Genomic DNA, 27,999 nt, shown 5'->3' on the forward strand with positions numbered 1-27,999 from the left:
CGTGACGTAAACAAACAAAACTAGTTACTAAGGGATATATATGGCTAAGCTGTTCGGCCGACAGTGTCATGTAACTCAGTCAACAAGGAACAACTACGAAACGAAAAGCTGAGTTTTTGGCTTCGAAATCTCGCCATGCGATGACACTGAACCTCAAAATCATCTAAATTTATTTTTTAAAACTACATCAGACCTCGACCAGCCATGTATTACTCATCAGAAAGCTCCGATGAGGGTAGTTCAAGTTGTGATTTGACTTCCTTCACTTTGGACTTCTCGTATTTGATGCTTGATAATGAAACGATTAGTGTCCACTTGAAAAACAGCATCAGGGAGCAAGAGGAATCAGCATGTGTAAAAGTGAATTGTGAAACGACGGTCGACGAGGGTGACAACGACAGACCGTCGAGTAGTGGTTACAGCGACAGCAATTTTGTCACGAAGATGTCTTCTTGTAATGACTATGATGATGACGATGAAAGCGAACGTTACGATCGAGTCACTAACAAACTCTATCTCCACAACAACATGCTGTTGACCGTGCCGTTCGAAATTGTCAAGTTTTCCAAATTGAAGAGCATAGATCTGTCCAATAATAGTCTTACACACATAAATGACTTTATTTTACAACTCCCCGAACTACAGACTCTGTACCTTAAGAATAACAGTTTGAGTAATGATGGGCTTCCTAAAGATCTTCCAGTGTTGTCAAAATTGAGGGAGTTGAATATCAGTGGTAATAATTTTACGCATTTCCCCCAACTCTTGTACGAGATGACCAACTTGCGGTATCTGTATCTCGGGAACAACCAAATTACAGAAATCCTCTCCGATGTGAAAGCCATGCAGGGGTGAGTTACGGTACTTTTTATTTTATGCTCAAGTTCACAAGTGTCTAGCAAGGTCTTATGTAGTATTATCAGATAGCTACTAGGCTACCCATACAAAGAAATATAAGGCGGTAAAATTTGGGTTCTAAAATGAAAGGTCAGGAAGGCATGAATTGCACCAACAGTAAAAGTCCGAATTGCATAAACCTCAAGGTTAAAAGTAAGAAGAATATACTTGGATCATGTTTGCAATCTGTTTAGGTAGGTCACTAGCCATAGAGAACAAATGGCTATACTAGCTAGATTAGCATGGGTGATGACCACTGCTGTGGCCGGATCCCTGCCAGTCGTCGACTGGAATAGTTAGGTATTGCTTTTTATGTTTTATGATATTTACTGGCTTTTGTTTTATGTGTTTGCACCCATCCTCAAGGGTTGGGTATAGCACAGCATCCATGTTACATACAAACTGGTAGTTTGCTGAACTAGAGGTGTGCTGTAGTAGTTTTACCTTTATCTAACCAAGGGAGTATAGGATCCTCCTCCCCATTATAACCCAAGTGATAAAGTGATGCACCCTAACCTTACTTAGACCAGTGGGTCCTTATCTGACCAAGGATGCATAGAACTTATCGCCTGCCCGTACCTATAATATATAGATTAATGAGATGCAAGCGGTTGCAACCTAACCTTACCCTCCCAAACTAGGGTAGATTACCACGGCAGGCCAACCAGGCCACCTACAATCAATGTTTGCCACCCTCCGAGAAAGTACATTATAACGCGTCCTGACACCCGAGATGGGCATCAGTCGCGACTTGTTGTTGGTGAGAAACGGAGCTAAAGACCTCTACTCTCCTTTCGAAGTAAGTATTTTCTCCAAAGTTAGAAATTAAGGCCAAATTTTAAGATTTAAACAGAGGGTACTGAAAATGGCGCCCACGGCAGTGGAAATCTCACCAAAACGCTTTAGAAATTTTTACTTACAACTAAAATTGTTTCGAAGATTGACGCCATCTCGATGTTTACGGAGTCGCTTGTGTCAACAAACTTTCCATTTCCTGTGATAAATCCGCACACCAGTTGTACCCACAGACGCTGGAGCACTTTTATCACAACAATCGAAACACGATTTCTCACCAACAACAAGCCAGGAGTAAACAGCTGTTTTGGTAGAAGATGACGAGAAGCGTGCTCTTAGCTAATTTTTAAATAAGTAGTAAGACATCAATATTTTACATATTTATGATGATTAATTTGAAAATATTCGTTATTAAAAAAGTAACTCGACTCTGACTCAAATTTAAGTAATTATTTTTCTGAATTAGAACGTTCTTTTAAGTTCTGTATTATGACGTCACGACATCTTGACTTTCGTACCTATTGTAAATAATTGCTATACTCAACTGTCATTGCAGAACAGTTTACCAGTTATTCATGCAGATTGTTATCAGCTATACATGTAATTGTTATAATTGTAATGCGCATATATATCTTTATTATTTACTTTTTGGATATATGAAGATGTTTTACAGCTGGATTATCGCCGTAGTGTGACGCAATCGTTTTCGGTCCATGGGCCTCTGTCTGTTTTCGCACCATAAGAAATTATGGGGCCGAATTTGCAATGACCAGAAAGTCGTTAAAAGAGGAAAGTTAGCATTGAGGGGCATATGTTTTGACTGAGAAAAATACAAATTTATTCAATAGCTAGCTTGTAAAAAATACTTGGTTATAAAAACTTGATTGACAACTAAGCAGCATGTCTACTATGGGTTTCAGAGACAGTGCAAGCACGTTTTTGGGCAATACCTATTTCTGTAACGAACACTCGTAACAGAACGAGATTTTGCTATAGTGCATTACACCCAGTGCCGTAATTTATAAGGGTATCGTGAATCACTAATCGTAAAGAATAACGACACTTGTCCTTGTACCAAGAGACAAAAACTCCATTATGCAGAAATGGATACGAACACGCGTATAAAGCTCCACCTACCCCCCCCCCCCCTCCACCGCCATCCCTTTTCTTCTTCGTTCCTCCGTTCCTCCTCCTCTCTCTCTCTCTCGCTCTCATCTCTCTATCTCTCTCTCTCTTGCCATTGCGGTATGTGTTGACCCTCCAAACTGGGTATAAGACTACACACAAAACGTTGAAATTGGTGAAATTAGGCTATGTATTGGAAGTATATATACATAAATATTAAAGCAATTTTATCATTATTGCATTACTATGACAACTAGAATTCATGGAAACAGTTTATAATAATGGAACAGCGTATGTGTGAAGCCTCCACCCTATGTGGCACGATGATTTTGCCATTCTTAGCATGCAAACATTAAAGTATGCAAACATTAAAGGTTACATTTATTTCTGGCATACGATTATTAAAGAAATTCAAAATACTAATAAAGACTGAAATCAATGAAAAGTGCTAGCAAAAACAAAAAGCAAAAAAAAAAAAAACTTAGTCGTCCTCTCTGCACTTTTCCGTATTCGTTCCTCTATGGTTTTCGGCAGCCAGATGTACGAAAACATTAGAAACATTTGATTTTATCTACTTTAGAAATGTCTGTAATTTTTCGGGGTAATTTGGTTGCAAAAAAGGGATAATATACATGAATTGAATCAAAATTTTTAAATAACAAAGTAAATTTAAACTAAATAACGAGTTAAGTAAACAGTTTTAGGGAATAAAACTTTGCAGTTTTCGTCGTCTGTCGTCGTCTGCTGTTCGTAATTGTGTTTATGGCGCGCGCGCTTAGAAACCAGGAACAGCAACGGGTTTAAAGTGCAATGTGGCGTGAACTGAGACCAAAATGTGTATAATAACAATCAAATAAGCACTGTGGAGTTTCAGTTGTGATGGCAGTAAGGATAAAAACCGCCGATTACAAGGTAAGAATGAATTCAGTTCCAACCATAACCCCGGGAATAACAAGTTTCATACTTTTACTAATATAGGCAACAAAATGTTGTTTTATTGTGCTGATTACAACTGCAATCTTGAGTAAGATCAATAAACGTTACATACATACGCTAACATTGTTCAAATGAGTGCTGGGAAGGCTGGGGAAAGATGGTGGCCGTCACTGATGAGAACCGTCCATGCAAAACGTAGCCGCCATATTGGATTTCAAAACTGCCTTGAAAACATATTTTACGAAGAGCTCACATGCTTATTTTAGTTCGTATGGGGCTTTCATATATCACAATATGTTGACGAAACTTCAGTCTTTTAAATGGTATGCTTAGAGTTGCAATTGTATTCATGTTTCACCAATTAAATATCGAGTGAATAAGACCCGTCTACCGTGATGAGGGTTGGCCTGTCGTGATATTCTACCCTAATCTAGAACACAATGTCCAAACCAGATCTGGACCCCCCCCCCCCCCCCCCCCCCCCCCCCCCCCCCCCACTTTTCTAAATTTGACCAAAAGCACCATAATTCATTAGTCACAGAAATTCATATAAAGCTACCTTGCACACTGGGGTCTTAACTGGTAAAGGACATCTTATATTTCCCCCTTAGCATTGCATACAGCATACCTAATCCTTACCTTGACATTGGGAGTATGCATAGCTAGATGTCACAACTTTTCAGAATTGTTTTGTGGAAGGTTTTACTACATCCAAATGGACAATCTTTTTACTGCTTCAGGATTATATGTCATAGGTATACATATAAGGTATCACTATTGATCCCATCAGCACCTCCTATACTGGCCTGAAAACATCCTGGTACTTTTAAAATAAAAAATTACAGTTTTAATTGGTAAAACATACCAAGTGATTATTTTGTGAAATAAAAAAAAACTTGCATAGGGGTTCCAGAATACTGCATGTGCTATGAGCTCCATTCACTTAACAAATAATATCCATGAATATATGGAACACCTTTTGAACAACAGTAGACATGGAATTTGGTGAAACCCCTCCAAAACTGAAAATGTAAAACTCTTTTTGCCTTTTTCCTAGTTTTTAATTATAATGGCTGACACAAACAGTAGTAATGTTTATATATTTCATAGGAAATATGTTGTAATTTTTCATGGTGCAAGGAAGGATTTATGAAAAGACAAGTTTTGGACCCATTGCTTCCGTGGGAATTCTCCCCCCCCCCCCCCCCCCCCCCCCAGACTGGGGTGTTATAGTAATGTAACAAGATTTTATATGTAAAAATCCAGTTATGTATTGGCTGAAGAGGACCATTTGGCAAACTGTCGAAAGCTCCCATTTGTAATCAGTTTTGTATTTTTATGAATACAGAATTGCTCGTATACATAACTTAGCTTATTACTTATTTTGGATCAAAGTATAGTGATGCACCATCGATATTAGATTTTATGACAGTTTCATATTCAATTTTTCATAATTACACTATAATCTTGGATGAACTATATGTTGCTATTTTTAAGTTTGTTTCATGGTAGTGAGTAGGCTGTATTGTTTTGTAACTTTGGGGATGCAGTTACAGCACCAACCCTTCATAACCTTGGCTGAAGAATTAAGTGCTGAAGGAAATGATGCCACAACAGGCCAGGCATGGGTCCAAGTACATGAGATGGTACTTATGAACAAGTATAAGTACTGAGAAAAAGAGCCAGTACAAGTACAGATAATTTGCCTGAGACTTTAGTACAAGTCCAAGTACTTGGCAATGTACTTAAGTACAAATACAAGTACATTTCAGCAGATTTTCTATTATTATTAGGGATATGTTTGATTTAAAATCAAAAGCAATTACCATCTAATAAAAATTCACAAACAAACAGCTAATGGAGAGAAAATTTGATATTATACTATAGCAGTCTTTATAAAGAGATGCTTCCCAAAAGGATAGTACGTACCTGATTATACCTAGTTCTCACAGTATAAGTCAGTGAACCCTACTAAAGCCCTTAGTGCTGAAAAGAGGTGAAGGAATATTCATAGGTTTTAATGAACAAGTGATCAAAATTTGTCTGCTCACAGGTTAAGGTGTTTCCCTTTCCTTTTTTTTTTTTTTTTTTTTTTTTTTTTTTTTTTTTTTTTTTTAAACACTGCCACCCTTTATGCTGTAATACAAAGTAGATAAAAAAAAATGCGATACTGTTCAGAATAATCTATACAGAATTATGTTTTTCAGAAAAGTTCTAAACAAAATTATATTTTCATACATTCAACTTACCTGTCAGATATATACATAGCTATCGACTCCGTCGTCCCCGACAGAAATTCGAATTTCGCGGCACACGCTACAGGTAGGTCAGGTGATCTACCTGCCTGCCGCTGGGTGGCAGGACTAGGAACTATCCCCGTTTTCTAATCAGATTCTCTCTGTCGCTGGGAAGGTAAACATATGTTTGCTTTCCCTCCTGATTTGATTTTCGTGTTTCATCGCCATCGATCTTCTGGCCGACTTTTACAGGGAAGTACTGGATCGGTGGTTTGGCATACGTTTTTAATAACTTTTTGATAACTTGTTAATAACTTTTAATGAATTAACTTCGAAGTTTTCGAAGAATAGAGTATGTGTAACTACCGAAGTTTTCGGTAGACAATTACATAGTTTGCAAGAAAGGGAAATATAAATATTTATTCATTGATAAAGTGTAATAAATGTTAGAATTTGATTGAGGAAAATAAGGTAACTTCCTATTTGAGGAAGTCAGAAAACATAGAACTAGATATGCTTTCTGTAGAAGCTTTAATAGCCCTCGTTCTGACAAGCAGTTAGAATATTAACAGTACTAGTAGTGTGTGTTTCCTCATCACCTTCTTACTTCACAGAAACTACAAATTCATTTGCAATTTGAAGATGGAAGGAATGTGGCTCAAGATACGAGCTATTATAAGGTAAGAAGTGATTATAGTGTTCCCCATTGCAATAGAGGGTGCGTCTGATCGGCTTCTGTCTCGCTCCCAGGCCTAGACCTCTTCCAAGCTCCCTGGCCCGGAGGAGAAGGAATGTCGAAAGCCGTACGGAGGTTATGGAGAACCCCCACCGTTCAGGCGTCCCCTCGGCAGGTTCTGTAGAACGTCCCAGACTGCCAGGGATAGCCATTGGAAAGGCATCCTAATTCAATGTTTCCCCTTTTTATTATCGTCTTGACGAATAAGGAGTAAAACATCAACGGCGTAGATTAAATGAAGATGCAAGATAATCTCGTCTGGCTATCGGAACCTCAGAAGAGACGGAGAAAGGAGAAGTATATGAAAATATATCTATTCTGAGAAGAACGAATTAGATATTAAAGAATATTGTTGATCGAATGAATTATATGGATCTCGTTTAGTGAGTACACATATATATAACTTTTAAGCTTCTAGCTCCTTGGGCATGAAGCTCCGGTAACGAGGCTCAATGCGCCTAAAGCGTCTGAAACAAGGCGCAAAGCGCCTGAAACGAGGCGCAAAGCACCTGAAGGGCCTGAATATGGGCGCAAAGCGCCTGAAAGACTATGAACCAGGATCTTTATCGGAAATGGAAGTCCTTCTCATTCAGAAGAAAGGGAGGGCTATGTCGAAAATGGAAGTATTGTCGAATTCTAAGCAAGAACAAATATACAAGAGATCGGACCTTCCGCACACAGGATCTTCCAGAAGGCGGAAGATTCCAGATTCGAATAACCTTCCAGACGTACAGAACTTTCCAGGCGAGGATCGCCTTTCAGATGCTCGGAACTTTCCAACAAGAAAACTTTCCAAGGGCGATACGTCTTCTAGGATCCAGGAGTATTCTGATCACGATACTCCTCCCAGGCGCCAGGAGTATTCGAAACGCGATACTCCTGCCAAGCACCAGGAGTATTCCGACGAGCACGATACTCCTCCCAGGCGCCAGGAGTATTCGAACGTGATACTCCTACCAGGCGCCAGGAGTATTCTAAGGCAAGATACTCCTGCTTAGCGCCAGACACTTTCTCCTACAAGAAGAGCCTGACAACCGCCGAGAGTCTTCCAGGCGAAGGGTGAAAGACATTCGAGGCTTCTCCTGATAGGGACGGGAGTTGTCGCGCGAGGCGGCCATTGCCCTTGTCAGGATCGTCTTAATGCAATAAAGGCAAGAGCAAGTTCGGTTTTTTCCAGGCAGGGACTCAAGATGTAGCACAGGCTGCCGTAGCCCTTGTCAGGTTAGAGTCGGTACTGCGAATAGCCCTTCACCTTTCGAAAGGAAGCGCTCTCCTTCGGTTGCTCAATCTTGCCCCAAATTGAGGAATGGTAAGATAGAGCAGAATTGTGAGAATTAGTTCAGTATTAGTAAGAGGATATTAAAAATCATCCTCCTTCTAAAATAGATTGCAACCAACCATTTACAGAAAGAGGGGCAATCGTTTGGAAGTTGAACAAGATTCGTACGAGCTCTCATTCATTGATTAGAGGCTCTTCCAGATAAGAAAGGCGTAAAATACGGACTTATCTCCAAGATAATAAAAGCTGGAGAGATTCTCTTCGATCCTCGGTTGTCATTTGCAATATCTTTCGACTATACTCATTCGGGATTATTGACGAAATGAACGAAGAGAGTAAGATTTCTATTCTTTCTCTGCATGTCGGAAAGGAAAGAGTGTCGTAGAAGGCTTGCTGTATATGACTACTGAATGACAAGTCATAATACGCATACCATAGTTGCCTTTCTGATTCGCTACGGAATTGTCTATATCCTTACAGGATTTTCCTAGTAAAGACTTCGCTTAAAGGTTTTGTTACGACAATACCTATTCAGCCTCGGTATTTAACAAAGGTTGTTTGCCTAAAATTTGCATTATTGAGAGCTTTCTTAGACTCGAGAATAATTTTATTATATCCATTCATTGAAGGGAGTAACTGGCAACTCAGAATGAATGCAGCCAGGCAGTGAACGACACGGCTGTAATTGTGAGCCAATCTAGTACCATCCGGTTCTCGGTCGTGAACGGTTGGTTACTCTTTCTCTCCTAAAGGATCGAATGCTTCACCGTATATTCCCCATACAATCAGGGACTTAACCACGAATTGAGGGGATTTTTTAGGCAAACATGAATAACATCGTATTCGTTTTGCTAAGGATATCTCTCTGCCTCGGCGAGGAAAGAATGTAGTAGGAAATTCACCTTAAGATAACGATACGCTTAAGCCTTATGCACACACCGTGGTTAATTACAGCGTTCCTACTATCCTTACAAGAGTTTCCTAGATGAATGCTGTTTTACCACAATGTGATAGGATTATAAAGAATTTTAATTCGGCAGAGCACGATTTAACATTCATTGGAAAGAGTTGTCAGACCCTGCGGAAAATATTCACAGATATCTTCGCAAGGCAGAGGATGAACGACCTTCTTATAGATTGCTTCCGTTTCCTCGAAACAAGAGAGGTAGCAAGATACGCCATCTTTAAATTAAATAGGGGAATAAACTTTAGTCTTTTTTTTCCCCTAGTTGTATATATTCTTAACACATATTAAAATAAATGGGCGTCTAAGGAAGAAGATGAATGCATCATTTTGGCAATAAAAGGTTGGATTCACAGAAGTCACGTTCTTCTTTCAGCATGTGTCGGAAGGTTTTTCTAAGAGATTTGATCGGAATCTATTATAAATATTGGACCTGAAAAACCTATTCACTCTGAGTCTGTCTGCGTGCAGACTGACCAGAAGTAAATATGAATGAGAGGATTTTTCAAGGGAAGCTTGATAATTCCTTTAAATATGTTAAAGACATAGAGTTGCTGCAGATCGTGCTAGATAGAAAGGGGAAACTGTCCTCTTCCGATACCTCTGTGAACCACATAATGGTTTTCTTCCCTTTCAGAGGGAAGAATCACCTTGGTAATTTATGCTATCAATGAACACAGTGAAAAGATATATTCTGTCTAGACAAAGAATATTAGAGATAGTAGAGAATTAAGATCTTCGGGATCTTATACAATACCTCTATACGATAAGAGTAAGAGAGCTTATACTTAGAATGGGATCCTAATTTGGGCCTCAGATTCCGTGTTCCGACAAGATGGAACTGCTCCTAATCAAATGTTTCTCTTGGTCCTAAACGATCAAAAGGACAAGTGAAATTTTGGGCTTTAGAATCTGGAATCAAATTCTATGACGACTCGGCAATGGGTTCTGGCCAGCATAGTATGTTTGGCAAGAGAACTAAAGCCTTTTATTCCTGGATCAACGCTTTTAGATAGAGGTTTCGTTGTCCGGGTAATGTAGTGACATTGTCATCTACAGAAGAAGAAAAGGTTTAAACGTTTACTGACAGAGTCTTTGGAACGCGAGAAGGGCTCAAACTACTTCCCAAAAGGTTCAGAGAGATACATTCAAGAGCTAGAAATCAACCAATTTCAGCTCAGAATCTCTTTAAATTCCAAGCTCCTTCCCTTCCTTCGGGCAAGGATAGGGAAGCTTCTGCAACGAGAAAACTCATCAACATGTAGGAGGAGAACTCGTTAGCAACGGAAGTATGCAATAATGATCCTCCTCGGAGGAAGACTTGTCTCTTGGACTTTTGAGATTTCCTATTGTCTACTGGATGGAGCGGACTAAATTGTGATGAATGTGCAGGAGCAATTAGCGTCTTTGGTAGGAGTACTTTCTAAGGATCCTACTCGTAAAAAGAAGGATGACAAGACTTCTGATTAAGAGATCCACCAAATACCGATCTCCTGTCGGGCGCGACGAACCCTACAGGGGAGTTGTCGCACAAGCGGCCATCTCTGGGGGGAGCGATGCGTTAGGCAGGCGAGACGTGGGAAAGGAAGTAACTCCTGCCAAGCGTCTGGCGCCAACTAGGAGCCAGGCGCCAAGTAGGCGCAAAGAGCCTGACTTTACTGTAGATCGTTCTAGGCCAAGATCTTCATCCAAGCAACAAGAGCCAACTGGAGAAGAGAGAACTCCTGATAGGAGTATACGCGCCCGCTAAGCGCAATATACTTGCCATTCGAAAGGCCATTCCATGAGCGATACTCCTACCAAGCCACAGGAGTATTCGGAACTAGATGCGCCTTCCATAGGTCAGGAGTATTCGGGAAGAGATACTCCTGCCAGGCGCCTTGAGTACTCTGACCTCGATACTCCTCCCAGGAGCCAGGAGTATTCTAGACTTTTTACTCCTACCAGGCGCCAGGAGTATTCGAAGCGCGATGTGCCTACCAAGCGCCAGGAGTATTCTGAGCTTAATACTCCTAACAGGCGCCAGGAGTATCGGAACGCGATACTCCTGCCAAGCACCAGGAGTATTCCGATGAGCACGATACTCCTCCCAGGCGCCAGGAGTATTCGGAACGTGATACTCCTACCAGCGCCAGGAGTATTCCGATCACGATGCTCCTACCTTAGGAAAGCCAGATACTTCTGCCAGGCGCCAGGAGTATTCCGAGCACGATACTCCTCCCAGGCGCCAGGAGTATTCGGAGAGCGATACTCCTGCCAGGCGCCAGGAGTATTCAGAGGACGAGGAGTATTCCGATCGCGATACTCCTCCCAGGCGCCAGGAGTATTCGGAGCGCGATACTCCTGCCAGGCGCCAGGAGTATTCTGAGCTTAATACTCCTAACAGGCGCCAGGAGTATTCGAAGCGCGATACTCCTGCCAGGTGCCAGGAGTATTCGAAGCGCGATACTCCTGCCAAGCGCCAGGAGTATTCGAAGCACGATACTCCTGCCAGGCGCCAGGAGTATTCGAAGCGCGATACTCCTGCCAGGCGCCAGGAGTATTCTGAGCTTAATACTCCTAACAGGCGCCAGGAGTATTTGGAGCGAGATGCGCCTTCCAGACGGCAGGAGTATTCGAAGAGTTTTACGACTGTCAGGCGCCAGGAGTATGCTAAACAGGATACTCCTCGCGCCAGCCAGGCGCAAGCCAGGCGTTAGGCTTCATCCAGATGAGATCCAGTTCAAAGAAAGTCCTAGTCTTCTTTGAAACAATGGTGATCTCTAAAGCACTTCATAAGTGACTTGATGATACCTTCAAACAGCTGAGAATTTAAAAAGCTCATGAAGTGCGAGCTTTTGCAAATTCTTGTTCTTTTCGTAACAATATGTCAGGAAGACATATTAGCTTTAACATATAAGAGATGCAACTATGTGTTGACTGCTCATTACACGAAGGACTTCAAGTTAACCTACGAGAGATTCTTCTCTCTTGGTTTATACGTATCAGCGGATACGTTGCTGGGATAAGGAGCCGACACTGATCCTTTAATAATGAGTTGAATTTATTTTAACTCAATGATTTTTTTTTGGAGGTTTGAAAGGAGTTTGGGGGATAACTCTCTTTCAATTTAGCGCGAACCCTCATGTTAGGAACAGGTGATCGGGATCGGTGTTGCGCTCCTTAAATAAGTGCGTGTTGTCATATAAGCGGATGTGCTCCCATTGACAAACGCCAGTTAGGTTCTGTCGAGTAAGTGGAAGAGACCCATCGACAGATCCACAAGAACTCTTGGCCACAGATCACTATCTCGCTAAGGCTCTTGAGATGAAGCAGACTCCTATGCAATAGCTAGGAAGTCAACCCTTCGTCTAGAAACACAGAGGAACTAAGGTCTATAAATACCTACAACATATGTGTTTACCTGTCTAGTCAGTAATTAGCTGTCTCTTGCCCTCCACCAAAGGGTGTCAATCAGCTATGTATATATCTGACAGGTAAGTTGAATGTATGAAAATGATATTGTTATGATACAATAAAGTTTCATACATACTTACCTGGCAGATATATACAATTGTAAAGACCCACCCAGCCTCCCCGCAGGAGACAGGTGGAAGAGAGAATCTGATTAGAAAACGGGGATAGTTCCTAGTCCTGCCACCCAGCGGCAGGCAGGTAGATCACCTGACCTACCTGTAGCGTGTGCCGCGAAATTCGAATTTCTGTCGGGGACGACGGAGTCGATAGCTATGTATATATCTGCCAGGTAAGTATGTATGGAACTTTATTGTATCATAACAATATCATTTCTCTCTCTTTGATGCAATTACCAGTTCTCTATTATCTACTTGTAGGATTTATTGTTGCATTTTACAAACATCACAGACTCAAAATTCTTATCAGTAAGACATCTATCCAAGCAAAATACTTTTCATGCAATACTGAAAATCCTTTCTATAGGGGCAGAAGAAGCAGGGACTGATAGGTATTTTACTTTTGTGCCATCTTAGCAAGAGTTAGAAATGTTTCTCTGTGGTCTTTCCTGTATACTAGCAGATCTCTCTCTTATGAAATGCATGGCTGACTCAATTATTGTCGAACTGGGTTATCCATAAAACTAAACAGTTTCCTCCAATTTTGTTCAGTTAAACTATGTAGGACCTAGTGTATCTTCTGTATGGTCTGTGGCAAGATCCATGCTTGCACGAGCTTCGGTATCTTTGGATATAAACCAGGCTGCAATTGTGACAGAGGACTTGAGATTCACCTTTTCCTCTTCTTCAGAACACCAATCTAATTTCAATCTTGGATCAGAATAGTTTCCATTTGATATATTTTCCGTTCTTCATATACCTGAAGGCATTTCTGTAATGACCTCTTCAATCCAAATACCAAACCACTGTTATAGTACTTAAATTGCATTGTCTCTAAGTGAAAATTGAGCCCTCACACCAGGGAGGTGCAGAGAACTTTTTCAGGGCAGGTGCTCAAGTGACAAAAGGGCAAAAATATAGAAATGAATGAGGCTAAATATATACCGGCTCAATATTCTTTCAAATTTATCTAAACTAGTCATTAATAATTCAAGAAAGAGATAAACATGACTGATATCATAGGTAACAGTGGGCTAATGTTTTATATGAACATAAAATCTACAATACTGACTACCAGTTAGAACTATGAAAAATTTCAACAAAAAGAAAAATTACAATAAGAATTACTTTTACATAAATGACTGCAAGAAAATCAATCTGTATGATCAATACACTTGGCTAATAACCAGACCTTATCCTTTTATATTTATAAGAGATCCCTTCTGTGTGCCATTTCTTTGAATATGCTGATAACTTCATTCATGTTGATTGCGATATCCTTTTCAACTGCTAGCAACAAAAGATCAGATAACCTCTCCTCACTGGACAGGCTGCATAGCTTTGTCTTCACCAGCTTGAGTTTGGAGAAGGTCCTTTCCACTGTTGCAGTTGTGATGGGTAGAGTGGCATAAATTGTTAAGAGTTCAAGCATAAGTGGCAGTATCTCCTGGACATTGTTTTCTTTCATCAGGTTGAGCATTGTAGCTGCAGTGTTCTGTGGCAGGCAAGGAAATGAGGAATAGAAGATCTTTAATTCCAACCGTAGCTTGTCTACTTCTTCTAACTCACAAAACTGGCATAATTTTTGCAATGACTTGAATGCCTCTTCATTCACAGATTTTTTCACCATCCAGTTGGGTATTGTTGATTTAAAAATCGAAAACTAAACATCACGTGCAGGTCAAGAACTTAATTGGACACATTATGCAACAACCTGCAAATGAACACAAGCTGTATGTGTCTCATTCAGTAGGTTAATGGCCACCTACAATGAACAATCATAACGGTACCTGTACCGTTCGGCGTTCCAGTCCACATTACTGTGGCCCCGTTCCTATTTTCCTCTCCAAATCTATTAATTTACTCGACTCGCTTGGTCCACTGTCTCTCTCCCTCTTTTTGTTATTACACTTTTTATAGCTAAAAAAAGGAGTCAAAGCCTTATTGCAGAGGCAATACCAGTTAAAATAACTTGGAAAGCTTACCTGGCCTGTTGTCAGTCTAGCTCAGCTGAGCTTGCCTTGGCCCCATGTTACCAGACAGTGAGACATAGTCAGCTGCCAAGATATAATACCCATTTCTACAAGCTCCTGTTTATTATTATTATTATTATACAAATAACAACAACAACAACAACAAACAACAAACAACAAACAACAACAACAACCATAATAATAATTATTATTATTACTATTATTATTATTATTATCATTGACACAGATAGGCGGCAGGCCTATAATACATCCCTCTCAAAAGGGCACTTTTAATACAGTAGCAAAAGGGGCAGGTGCTTGGGCACCCCTAGCACCCCACCTCTGCACGTCCCTGCCTCACACACATGGAATGACTGGGCTAAAGGATACAGAATTTTGTCTTTGGGCACAGTCGGTGGCCTCCTCAAATGGCTCAGAAATTTCTAGCATGTCATTGAGAATGTTTTGGAGCTTTGATGCACCATCCAAACTGTTCAGCTTTTCTTCAGATACTCTCAGAATAGATCTGATCATCTTCTAACTGAGAATTCCAACCTGATTCTGATTTTCTTTCTCCTACAACACCTGTTGCTATTGCTGATTTATACAAAAATAAACCAATTTTGATGCTTTGCTCAGTGTATCATTTAACTGTCCTTCTTCTCTGAAGCCATCTTTCATGACCAGTTGCAATGTAGTACGTATGTGCAAAGCAGGAATTATGCTCAGCTGGTAAAACTTCAACAGTACAGCAGAAACAGTACCACTACCATCCAAATCATCAAGATCCTCTTTTTCTTCATCAGTGTTATAATTTGCTTCTGAGATAGCATCAGGAAATCCTTGCCCCATATGCCCGAGTCCTTAGGTGATGCCATAATGACACTAGCACAGCTATGAATGATGGCTGCCAAAAGACTAAACTACTGTACTACAGAACTAATCGTGTTTCCTGCAGATACAGACAGGAAGTGATCAGGTTGTCGTAGGTTCATCCTTGAATTGATTGCACAAAACTGAGTGATATTTTGTTGATAAACAACGGTAGATGTTAAACCATTTGAATTAAACTTGGTGTATCTTATTTATTGACTTACATAATTCATTATAACAAAAATCCACATATTATAGTCATGTTATTGTCACTACTAGTGCAGTTTTTGTTATACAACCAGTTCAAGGTGGTTATAAGTAAGATGGTTGCATCTGGAGCGAAGTTAATTGACTAGTTGGCATCTCTTGCCTGACTAAGCCACGCCCCCTTTACATCAGGGCTGTGCTGACGGCAGATTTTGAGTAATTTGTAATTTAAATTGATCACACATTTTAAGGTAATTGTAATACTTTATTTCTATTTAATATTGATAATAGTTATACTTGTAATTTGATAATAGGACTGGTAATTATAATTGTAACTGTAGTTGACATAGAGCTTAATGTACATAATTCCAAGCCTGACTGACGAAAATTTGCCTGCTAAACGGATGAAGACGTCATGCTACAGATATGAAGTCACCTGCAGAAATATTTCTTAATAAATTAAAATGTACAGATGTCCTACGTTTTTCTGATTTACATGGCTCAAGACACCACAACTTAGCTATATTAAAATGTCAACTTTGATTATTGAAAGATGATGAGCATGGTGTAAATGGGGAGGAGCTTAGTGACGTCACTCATAGCTAGCTGATCAGGACAGATAAGTTTTCAATTACGGCTTGTTTTTTTATTGTTTATTTTTTTATTATTGTCAGTATCATTATCTGGAGTGCAACAAAAAAACCTAAAATGTCCTTTTAACCTTGCGAAGCTATTTTTGTTATAGCGAAACTTAAAAACAAACGGGTAAAAATTATATTTTGGTTTGTTACCACAGCGCTCAATGGGGATGACGCTATGTTATGTACTTAAAAGTAATTGATTTTTCAAGTACTTTTTGGCCAAGTACAAGTAAATTGAATTTTAAAATCTCAAGTACAAGTAGTCAAAATTTTGTACTTAAGGCCAAGTCCAATTACAAGTAGTACTTGTACCTGAACCCATGCCTGCTACTGGCAGCCATCCGGTTAACAGCTATCTGGTTTTATGGTGCTTATCTAGCGACAGTGTTAACTGGATTTCCGGCATAGATCTCCGGTTAGTAGCACTGATCTCCAGTTATTAGTGCTGTTATTGCTGGTTTTCAGTTGGCAGCTTTGGCCGGGAACAGAACCCCCGCCATTAACCAGGGACTAGATTACATGATTACAATGCACAAATGAACAAGCAATTGTAGTAACACACCAAATGAACCATACAGTGGATCCCCCGTATTCGCATTCTCCAGATTCGTGGACACTCACATTCGCGGATTTCTCTTGGGAACGTTTCCCCCGCATTATTCGCGGAAAATTTGCGCATTCGTGGTATTTTTCTATAATAAGTATCCACAAATTCCTGATTTTTTTGATGAATTTCATCATAAAATGCACTTTTTGTGATAAAACTATTAAAAAACCAAGCATGAAGATTTTTAGTGGGTTTTTCTTGAGTTTTAACTAACAAAATAGGCCGTTTTTAGCGTTTTTATAGTGGTTCCAAACATTCGCGGGTTCTAACTATTCAGGGGGGTCTGGTACACTCACAAATGCACAATATAGAAATTGTGACTTAAGGTTAAAATGTGGTACCATATTGATTGTTTGTTTTTTTTTTTTTCCCCTCTGGTTGGAATACATTTAGGGGTATCAAGGTAGGATGCAATTCCCTAGGCCAGGCTAATTTTTTTTTTTTTTTTTATGCTATCCTGCCAGTTAACTTTTTTTATCTGTACTGTTTATGGACAGAGTTTTTTCTCAATTGTATTTTGGGATGCCTCATTTATTTCAAATTTATCCCGTTTTATTATGGGGATCTAGGATCATTTGAGGGTTTTGACTTAAAATTTCTTTTTTCGGATGAAAATTATCCTGCAGCACCCTTTGGGATGCTATAGTGCCACAATAAATGTTTGCCAAAATATCTGCCTGGGACCAGTTGCTGTAAGTCATACCAGCATTCCTGTCTTCCTTCACTCTCCTTTTTTTTTTTTTTATAGACTTGGGTGTTATATTTATATGTATGTATAAAAGGAAATATCTGTCTTGTCTGTTATGCACACCCTGACTATGAAAGCTAGGGCTACCAAATTTTTACCATTGACTTCCACCACCCCCCCCCCCCCCCCCCCCCCCCCACCCCCCCCCCCCCCCCCCCCCCCCCCCCCCCCCCCCCCCCCCCACCCCGTAAGGTTTTAGTCAAAGTCTGAAATTCGAGGGCTGTTTCGAAGTGGGCCTTAACCCCTCTTTTTTTTATAACTTTCGGAATTGTCACCTAACTCTTCAAATTTTTCACAAGCTCTTTGGCTTGACAGGATCCCAAGTGATTGCTTTTTGTGAAAGTGATTGCATTATCCAGTAGTATGTGGTTACTTAATAGAGAGTGCATTATGACATCAAAAAGGATTGCAAAATCTTACCGGGAAGAAACCCATTAACATTCTTCTGGGCTAAGAGACTTTCTTATGAAGTGGTAATTTTCCTAGAACTTTTGAATATACTTGAAGGAAAAAGGAAAAAGATTTTTGTCAAAGATGAATTAACTGTGTTGAATATACTTTAGAAGGCAAAGATCTTGAAAGATTGTGTACAGTACTTCCATAGAATGCTTTGGCATTTGGGTACTAAATTTATTCACTTAGTTAATAGTGTACAACACTCCTAGGGTTTTTAAATGCTCTATTATGTGTTCTAACATTTTTTTTCCCCAAGGGGGTGGGGGATAGTACCATCAATACTCTGTAGGCAATACTTAGGTTCTTTGCATCATCCCTTCAACCCTTAGTTAGCAGCAACCATTTTAATTCCTCATACATATTCTTATGTAATGTACCTCTTTTTCCTTCATCTTCCTTTCCACCCCCTTCTGACAATTGTTTTTTAGTGCAACAGGTTTTCCTCCTGTTTCACCTTTTAAATCTTTTTACTCTCAATTTCTGTTTCAGCACAGAAAGACATAGATACCATCACTTGGCCTTTGGCCTAAAGTCTATATGTACTCTGTTCTGGTCTAAACAAATTTTTTTTGTTCATTTTTGCAGGTTACATGTACTACACCTTGGCGGTAACTTATTAGAAAATGTACCTGATGAGCTTGGAGAGCTCCACCAACTTCAAGCTCTAATTCTCTGTGAAAATCGATTGCGGAGTTTACCACGTTCCATTGCAAGCCTCACACGCCTTCGATCACTGCTGCTACATAATAACGACTTGTGTTGTCTTCCCGTTGGCATAGTAAAGCTGAGAGGTCTATTAGAGGTAACACATTGTGTTCTCTTGCATCATTATTGTTTACTTTCATCATACCACTGAAATTAAATTTTCATAATAGTAACTTACCAAGTCATTACATAGCTATAGTTTCTAACTTAAAAATTGCGGTAGCACTTTGATAGTTTAGTGTAGTTTTCCAACACCTGTTAAGTGGATGGGACTTGTCACACATACTACACTATCAAAGCGCTATCACAATTTTTAAATAAAAAGGCTGCCATGCAAGTTGGTAAGTATATATGAGACTTAATTTTATAATGAAAATATAATTTTTCCATAAATATAGTTGACCTTCTCTGTTAAGGAATAGAGTACTACAGTGAACCCCGTATTTTCTGATTTCTTTCTGGAACATAAACCCCCATTATTGTGAAAAATTCACCTATCTATGAGAAATATCCACAATTTTTTATATTTTTTTATTTATCAATTTCATCATAAAATGCACTTTTTGTGATAAATCTATTAAAAAAACCAGGTACAGTATAAACATTTTTATTGGATTTTTCTTGAGTTTTAATTAACACAAAATAAGGCAGTTATAAGCATATTTATAGAGGTTTCAACAATTCACGGGTTCTAGCTATTCAGGGGGGGTCTGGTACCCATCCCCCGAGAATACGGGGGAACACTGTATTCAGTATTAAGATTACGGGCAATCCCCAGGTTACGACAGGGGTTCCGTTCTTGAGACGCATTGTAAGCCGAAAATTGTCATAAGCCGGAACATCGTCAAAAATCCTAAGAAACCCTTACTTTTAATGCTTTGGGTGCATTGAAAACTGTAAACTGCATTCTTATTGCATTTTTCATCAAAAAACCTTCAAATATTGATTATTTAGCATTTTTGGTGTCATATTTCTTGTGCCAGATCAGCGCTGTAGGCGTCGTAACCCTGGAAATTATTTCTTGAAAAGCGCCTTAACCTTGGAACGTTGTAAGTCAAACCCATCGTAACCCGGGGACTACTTGTACTAGACATTTGGTTACCAATAAAATATGAGAAGCAGCACTGATGAACACTAGTGTTGTATGGTGTCACTAATGGATATTGCATTATGTAGTTGCTTTGCACTCTTGTAGTTGACTTGTGTGAAAATTATATCTTGACATGTATTATATTGCCATATAAATATCACTCAGGGATTAACTGTAGCTGCTTCAAGCAGTCTATTGGAGATTTTTTAGTAGTAATTATAACGGTTACTGAAGGCCACAGTCTTGTTAGAAGGCAAGAATAATTGTTAGTCACATATGTCACTCGCCATCGTTATGGCAGTATAATTCACAATGTCAGATTAAGGAGAAAATGCCTGCAAAATTGCCAGGGTAATATTATTAACTACTTCCTTCTATGGCATCTCTTGCTAGAAGTGGGAGGGGAAGAATCACTCCTACAACTCTTCTTGCCAGAGAGAGCAGAATAACTCTCAAAAATCAGAGTCCAGTCTCTCGAACATAGCTTGAAACAAAGTCTCCAATGGCTCAGCGAGAGGAAGAGATGATGTCATAGCCAATTGAGATGACGTCACAGCAACAGAAGGAAGAGATGCCACTGCAGCTTACGTCTTAGGCTGAGAAGATGCTGGGAGTGACGTCACATCTTGAATGGCAGCACTGGTGGATGGCCTCACTGGCAGAGCGATGAAGGGTGACCCAGCAAGCGTCGATGTTGACACAGGCGTCCCACTAGGAAACAGCCCACAAGAACCAAAGTAATGTAGGCCTGGAGATGTGGGGCTGCCAATGGGGCCGACAGGGGTTACGAGCCGCCAAGAAATGCAAAAGAAGGCCATCCAAGGAGGGGGAACCCCATAGGCCTGGAGATGCCCAAACAGCCGCCATCTTGTTTGATTCGGAATTTCAAATAAAGGAAACAGAAGGTGTAGCCTCCTCCCTCTCGGAAAGGACAATAGATCCCACGGGAGAGGGGGCTACATTAAACATAATCTCATCCTGCGCAACTCCCAATACTTCCAATGACGGATTGATGGAAGCAAAGGAAGGAGATAGCGTTACAACCGATGCAGGGGGACGCCTCTGGAAGAGGGAGGTGCTGAAACGTCCAAACAAGGAGACGAAAAAACCTCCCAAGAAGGACAAGTAGAAACCTTATGATGCTTCCTCCTCTGCAACCTGGGCCAGGAACAACATTCTGGGCAAAGGTTAGTAATGGTACAAAAATTAGATCGGCACCTACTGCATGTTGTTTAGGAATCTGTAACGGTAGCAGCCAAAAACATGGAACATGCAAAACCCTGAACACCCGACTCAAGCATTTGAGGTTTTGCAGAATTGGAGGGCTCCATGATAACAACAAAGCACTCGCACAAACACACTGAAACAAAAAGAAATCACAGGCAAACAAAGCAACCGGCTTGGGAGGAGGGCAAAAGCGACTACTTTCCAAGGCAGTCAAAGAAAGATTAGTGCGTCACGAGGTTCTGTACCTGGTTGGTGACCAGCTTCCACCTCGTGTACGCATGCGTTGCCAGATGCTTTACCTTTACAATCTTCGATTGTTTTTAACCAGTTTCCAGGTGGTGCAAGATTATATCCTATTGTTAAGACCTGAGGCTTGTTAGCTATGAAAAATACAAATTTATTAAAATTTGTCATGTTTGTGGTCCATTTGGAAGTTTGTGTAGAATACAATAAGAACCTTTTACTATTTACAGTACTAGTAATCTTTTGCTATTTTTTATGATGCACATATAGAGCACTTTCATAGACTGATCTTGGTCTTTCAGCTTAGCCTCCGTGACAATCCCCTTGTTACAAGATTTGTAAATTCATGTGCAAGAGAGCTGATGTACAACCCACCATCACTATTGGAATTAGCAGCCAGAGTAATAAAGCTGAAGAAACTCCATTACACAGAGGAAGATCTTCCAAAGTCTCTCATAACATATTTAAGCTCTGGTAACAGATGTGTCAACCCTAATTGTAAAGGTGAGTTCAGGAATAATCCTAATATTGTAATTATTATTTTATTAAGAGTAATGGCTACTTCAGCAGCATTTTATGCTTGTAGAGATTCTTTTCTATTATTTGATTAGATGCTTTTTCAGTACTACTTAAACAGGCTAGTAGAGTGCCTATGGGGGTAATTTTCAAATGCAGGGTCAAGATCAAAGTATATGATTATATTTAATTGTTTTTTTTTTTTTTACAGATAAACTATATCATAGTCTCTCTCTTTCTCTCTCTCTCTCTCTCTCTCTCTCTCTCTCTCTCTCTCTCTCTCTCTCTCTCTCTCTCTCTCTCTCTCTCCTGCTTCTTGTCTGGTGGCCTTCCTCTTTATATTTGGGGTCGTCAGCAGGGGGCCTGCTTAGGAGTGCAGGTACGCAACCATCAACACAGCGGAAGTGGCTTGAGACTTGACCCAAGTGACCAATGATAAACACACTTACCTCCGCTAGCCAATAGGAGATTAGGCATGGGACAGACCCCTTGCTAACGACTCTGAATATAAGGAGGAAGGACACCACACAGAAGCAGTCCACCCTCAGCTTCCTAGCCTAGAGGATGTCTGGCAGCTCCAGACAAAAGCTTGCTACAAGAGAGAGAGAGAGAGAATGACTTTGATGACTATGATATAGTTTATCCGTAAAAGACCGAAATATATATATATAGCACACTGATGTTGACCCCGCATTTGAAAATGACCTCCATAGGCACTCTACTAGCCTATTTAAGTAGTACTGAAAAAGCTGCCATTTGAAAAATAGAGAAGAATCTCTGAAAGCGTAACGCTCCGAAGTAGCCATTATACTTTTAATAAGGTATACTTGAGAGAGGGTCTGCTTCCTAATTATTGTTATTATTATTATTATTATTATTAGTTCATCCAGGCCTTTAGTACTAGGTAAATTTAATTTTATAATTCTTCTTTTAATAATTGGAATGAAGTCAGAATGTGATTTGTATATTGCACCTGAACATGAATTATGTACATGGAAGTGTTATTTGGAATTTGATCAGGATTTATGGTTAAAGCCAAGGAAATTTTATAAATTTGAATTTTCCTCATCAGATTAAGAAATATTTTGCTTTTCCTATATGTACTACTTATTATTGAGAATTTTCTTCTTTACCAGGTATGTACTTCTCATCATGTGTCGAACATATCAAATTTGTTGACTTCTGTGGGATGTACCGTGTCCCTCTCATGCATTATTTATGTTCATCGAGGTGTTCCTCTAAGACTCCCGCCTATTACAGTGCTAATATTACTGAATCCGAGAGTGAGGAGGATGAGCCATCAGCAAGGATGAAAAAAGTTCTTCTTCCAGATCTTCCAAGTTATTGAAGTGCATAGGGAATACATTATATGGCATTTTGTTTTGTTTTGAAAGTTTTTCATTGTAATTGTGACAAATCACTGCCAGTTAGCCTTGTACATGTAATGAATTGTTTCATTAATGAAAATATCAAAGTTGCATGTAGAGTATTCTCAAGATGACCTGAACAGCCACTTAAAACCACTTAAAATAAGCTTCATTTAATCCAGGAGGGTTTTGAATACTTTAATCTGTATCATAAGTATAACCTTAATCTTTGATACAACTTACTGGTAGATAAAATAGTAAACACCATTGATTAAGGCATTTGTTGCAAAGTCATTATTCACTGCTTAGTCATGTAAAATCCACACATTTTGAAGAGGAATGTATGAATAAAAAATGTGAAATGTAGTAACCGTATTTGCCAGCATATTAGATGTATTTTTAAACTATTTTAATTATATTTTATCAAAAAACACTCCTGCATATAATGCATACCAAAATTTTTCCACAAAATATCCTTGTAAAATAGGGGTGCGTCTGATATGCCAGCAATTAAGGTACTCTGTATGCTGTGTTGTGATGTATATTATTTGAAATTGAATAATTGGGCATGTGATTGTTTGTGAATGTATTTTAAGTTACGAGTGAATCCAAAATAGATTTATATGTTTATTTGTTGTTGTATGTGTTGCATGAAATTCTCATTTCTGTGCTTATATACAGGCAGTCCCCAGGTTACGACGGGGGTTCCGTTCTTGAGACGCGTCGTAAGCCGGAACATCGTCAAAAATCCTGAGAAAATCTTCCTTTTAATGCTTTGGGTGCATTGAAAGCTATGTAAACTGCATTCTTATTACATTTTTCATAAAAACCTTCAAATATTGATTATTTTGCATTTTTGGTGTCATATTTCATCTGCCAGATCAGTGTTGTAGGTGTCGTAACCCTGGAAGTAATTTCTGATGAATATAATTGAAAAGTGCCCTAAGCTCGGAATGTCTTAAGCCGAACCCGTTGTAACCCAGGGACTGTCTGTACTTTATACAGTTCAATGCAATACTTGTGGAAGTCTTTGTAAAATTATGGAATTAACCTGAAGAATTCTCGATTTTCATGATGTCCATCAATTCTTTTTTTTTTTGTGTGTGTGTGTGTTCTTTGGTGCAGTTTACTTTGCTGTACTTAGTTGTCAAGTTATCATACTGTATATTACAGCATAAATGGAAATGGGCAACTGCTTTTATAATTAATTAGTCATTTATGAAATTTCTTTTTAAAATGCAAATACCATTCTTACATAGAGTTGGTTTTACAAAGGTCATTGTAGCATAACCCCCTTAACAGTTTCAAACTAATTTGTAAGTTGTACATACACAGTAAGACCATGCAAAAATATGCTGTATTTTACCAAGAAACTTTTAGTTTAAAATATAACCGCAATTTTTATGGATTGTAAAAAGTTGTTCATCATAAGTTGATGTACTTTTATTTTTATCTATAGATTTGTGGCATATAAATACTAGGCCAAAAATATATAAGATAGGTGTATAGTTAAAATTGTTAATGCTAATGTTAAATTTAATGTATTACTGCCCTCTGATGTTTTGTGATAAGTAAGATTTTTAAAATAATTTATATTTTACATAGGTACACAAACTGTAACCTTTCAAATATGGAGTACCTTTCTGTGCATGCACTGGACTGGCCTGTGTACTAACTAACAAGGGAGGTAACCCATGAAGGTTGAGGAATAGGATATACCCCAATACACCAACTTTCCCCATTGGACTTCTGGTTGAAAGAGATACGCCACTGACAGATAGTGGTTAGGCAGTGGAGGGTTTCCTCCAATATGAAAGGCTAGAGTTTGTATACCTAGGAAAATTACAGATCACTTTTAAAAATTTGGTATTTGTTCCTATGGGGGGACATACTATCACCTTCCATAAATGGAGAGATACTAATTAGGAGGGAGGTACTGCCAGAAAAGAGGGAGAGTGACCTAGTAGGTCTGAATGGTGCCATAAAAGAATAAAAAATAGTAAACTTCAGAGGTATATAGTATACAACAATTTGTGTGAATTAATGTGTTCTGCATTAGAAATTGTGAGCAATTCACTCAGTTTTAAAAATTACAGCCTTCCTTCAGAAATTAATTTATAAAAATGCAAAGTGATGCCAGTACAAAAGTTAGTTAGGTCATTCATAGATCTATTGTTTAAAAGTTAATGTATAAATGCATTAACATTGTAACCCAGAAGTAATAGATATCACAAACAACTGGATAATCTGTTTTCAAACCTAATGGGCTGGACTTGAAGTAAAATTTCTGCAGATGCTGAAATACATGTGGCAAATTCTGTGATATTTTTCAGTAGTATTTTTCATTTGAATTATTTGTGTAAATATTTGGTTCAAAAAGTCCTCTCCATTTAGATAAAGTGTGAGGACAAGCAGTTTCTACTTTAGATAAAGTGTGAGGACAAGCAGTTTCTACTTTGAATAGTAACTTTTTTTTAGTAACTTTTTTTTTCTTAAATTTTTTTTTATTTTAATTTATGTAAAATATTCATAAATCAATTACTTACCTTGATGATTATTGTAAATTCAAACTAACTAGGTTTTTGACAGATTTATTGATCATTTTATTCCTAAATGTTATTCACTATATAATTGTTGTAAGGCATATTTCTTGTAAATATTAGACCTGATATATGCTGAATAATTTTGATAGTCATTACAAATAATTTGTCACTGAGAACATACTCCAGTTACTCTCTGGCCTTTGGTTTTGTTACAGTTACTAGCTTTGGTAAACAGTGAGTACAAAGACATAATAGTACAAAATTTACAATGAAACTAGAGACTGAGACTAATTTAAGTGCCTCCTCATTTTTCTAGCAAAATTTTATGTTTGTTTCAATATCTGCTCAAAAGCAGTGTCTCGGCCAGCATTGTTAAATGCATTAGACCATTCTTCAAGGTCTTTTTTATTCTTAAAAAAGGTAGGCATACACATGTGTATTTTATGCTTTTTAAAATTGAAAATGGCATATTCATGTTTTGGGTGATGCAATGCCTGCATTTAAATTTCAGGCCTAAAGGAGTGGAAAACTGGTTTTCTTCAACCTACGAGAAGATTTTTTTATGTCTGTTTATTGCATCCTGAGTGATGCACAAATATTTGAAATATCGGACTGATATTGCTTCTTAGTAAAGCAGTACATTCTGATTCCAGGAAAAATACCACAATCTTGCTTGCAGGAACTAACAGCAACTGCATTTTTAATTCAGGGTGATCTAATGTCAAGCCATGAAGATATTCTTTCTGGCCTTATTTTTAAAGCTTTGATATATTTTCACAGACTGATATCGGGCACTTTGATATCAGGCACTTTGTGTTCAGTTTAGGGTAACATGATGTTCAGTATCAATCTGTACTATTAAATCTATCCTGTTTGAAGATAAAAGCATGTGCATTTTGTCTATAGTTTTCTAAGTGATGCTGTAGGAATAAACTTACTATTTTGTCTAAATTATAAAAAGTTTTTTGCAAATGTGTTAGTTGTTCGCAATAGAAATGCAAACTAAAATTACCAATGTTCATAAAGGTCCACAATAATACAAATGTTAAATTTTTTTGTAAAACTTCATAAAAACTACAATAGCTTTCGAACCCTTCTTTGGGTTCATCTTCAGTTGAAAAAAAAAAAAAAATTGAACCCAGAGAAGGGTTTAAAGCTACTGTAAAGTTTTATTAAGTTTTGCACTAAATTTGAATCCCCCTCTGTGGCGTGGTTGGTATGGTGTTGGCATGCCACCTCAGTGGCCGCAAGTTCAATTCTCTGGCACTCTGTTGAGGTGTGAGAGGTGTATTTCTGGAGATGGAAGTTCACTCTCAACAAAAACACCATACAAACAAACAAACAAAACTAATTTTTAATGTTTATATTATTGTGGACCTTTTGGAACATTTTATGAACTCTTGTGATAGTGTTTTTCCAAACTAAAATTACCAATGATATAAGTTTGGTGGCTTTTTACCTGCCAGAGATAGTAACTTTTCCTTTAGCAGGTAAAACAGAATCCCCATTATTTATTCTTGGTACATTTTCTATCGGATCTAGTCAGAAATTTGTATTTGTACAATGTGTAATTTGTTTTTCGAAAGGGCAGTTTCTTGTTCCAGTATGGTACGTACTAGTTATGACTATCAGTAAATTGGCAGTTACTGTACTGGACTTCTTAAATCTGCTGTATTGACAAAAACTAATGGGTTTTTCCCTATGTATTATATCAGACAATTATTAATTGGTGGATCAAATCCCCAGCACCTTATAAATTGTATACTTCATACATATTCATATATTATACAATATGTATATTTTTCTTTACATTAATTTCATCACATGATTGCTTCATTATTGCCAGTCATCTATTCATTAAAAAATAATCATATAAAGTAGATATCTTAAAGAAAAACATAAGGGACAAAAAGTGCCTTTAGAGCAAGCTTATCTAATTTTTGTATTTTGTTTTGGTGAGATTTTGTATAAAAAAATTACTCCATTAGTCATGCACGTTTTGTTTATAAAATGTTAGTATACGAAAAAGTTCATTATACGTGTAAATTTCATTTGCATAGCCAGATTATTTTAGTTACGTTTGGTTCCATGTGGTTTTTAAAGTTATTAGGAAATTTTTTTATATATCAGATTTGTTTTAAAAAGCTGGTTTAGGTTTATGATAGATTTAGTAGGAGGTAATTGTTTTTTGCACGTTAAAATTACTGGTTTTGATAAAATCTTGAATAATATCAAATTTTATTAAAAGAATTTTTTCTTAAT

The 27,999-nt window shown here is 38.4% G+C and overlaps 1 protein-coding gene across 2 annotated transcripts; it reads left to right on the forward strand.

Annotated features, from left to right (window-relative positions):
- Nucleotides 1-32: 32 nt before the first annotated feature.
- On the forward strand, nucleotides 33-27,998 carry LOC135205518 (leucine-rich repeat-containing protein 58-like). 2 transcript variants are annotated; one of them, XM_064236263.1, is made up of 4 exons: nucleotides 33-851; nucleotides 18,632-18,848; nucleotides 21,614-21,815; nucleotides 24,800-27,998. In XM_064236263.1, the coding sequence occupies exons 1-4, from the start codon at nucleotides 205-207 to the stop codon at nucleotides 24,871-24,873; spliced, it is 1,140 nt and encodes a 379-aa protein (XP_064092333.1). In that variant the 5' UTR covers nucleotides 33-204; the 3' UTR covers nucleotides 24,874-27,998. The 2 variants fall into 2 exon arrangements, with proteins under 2 accessions (XP_064092333.1, XP_064092331.1); XM_064236261.1 differs by having other exon boundaries at nucleotides 35-851; nucleotides 22,964-27,998.
- The last annotated feature ends 1 nt before the right edge of the window (nucleotide 27,999 follows it).

The sequence above is a fragment of the Macrobrachium nipponense genome, chromosome 24 (assembly GCF_015104395.2).
Source record: "Macrobrachium nipponense isolate FS-2020 chromosome 24, ASM1510439v2, whole genome shotgun sequence".
Lineage (NCBI taxonomy): Eukaryota > Metazoa > Arthropoda > Malacostraca > Decapoda > Palaemonidae > Macrobrachium > Macrobrachium nipponense.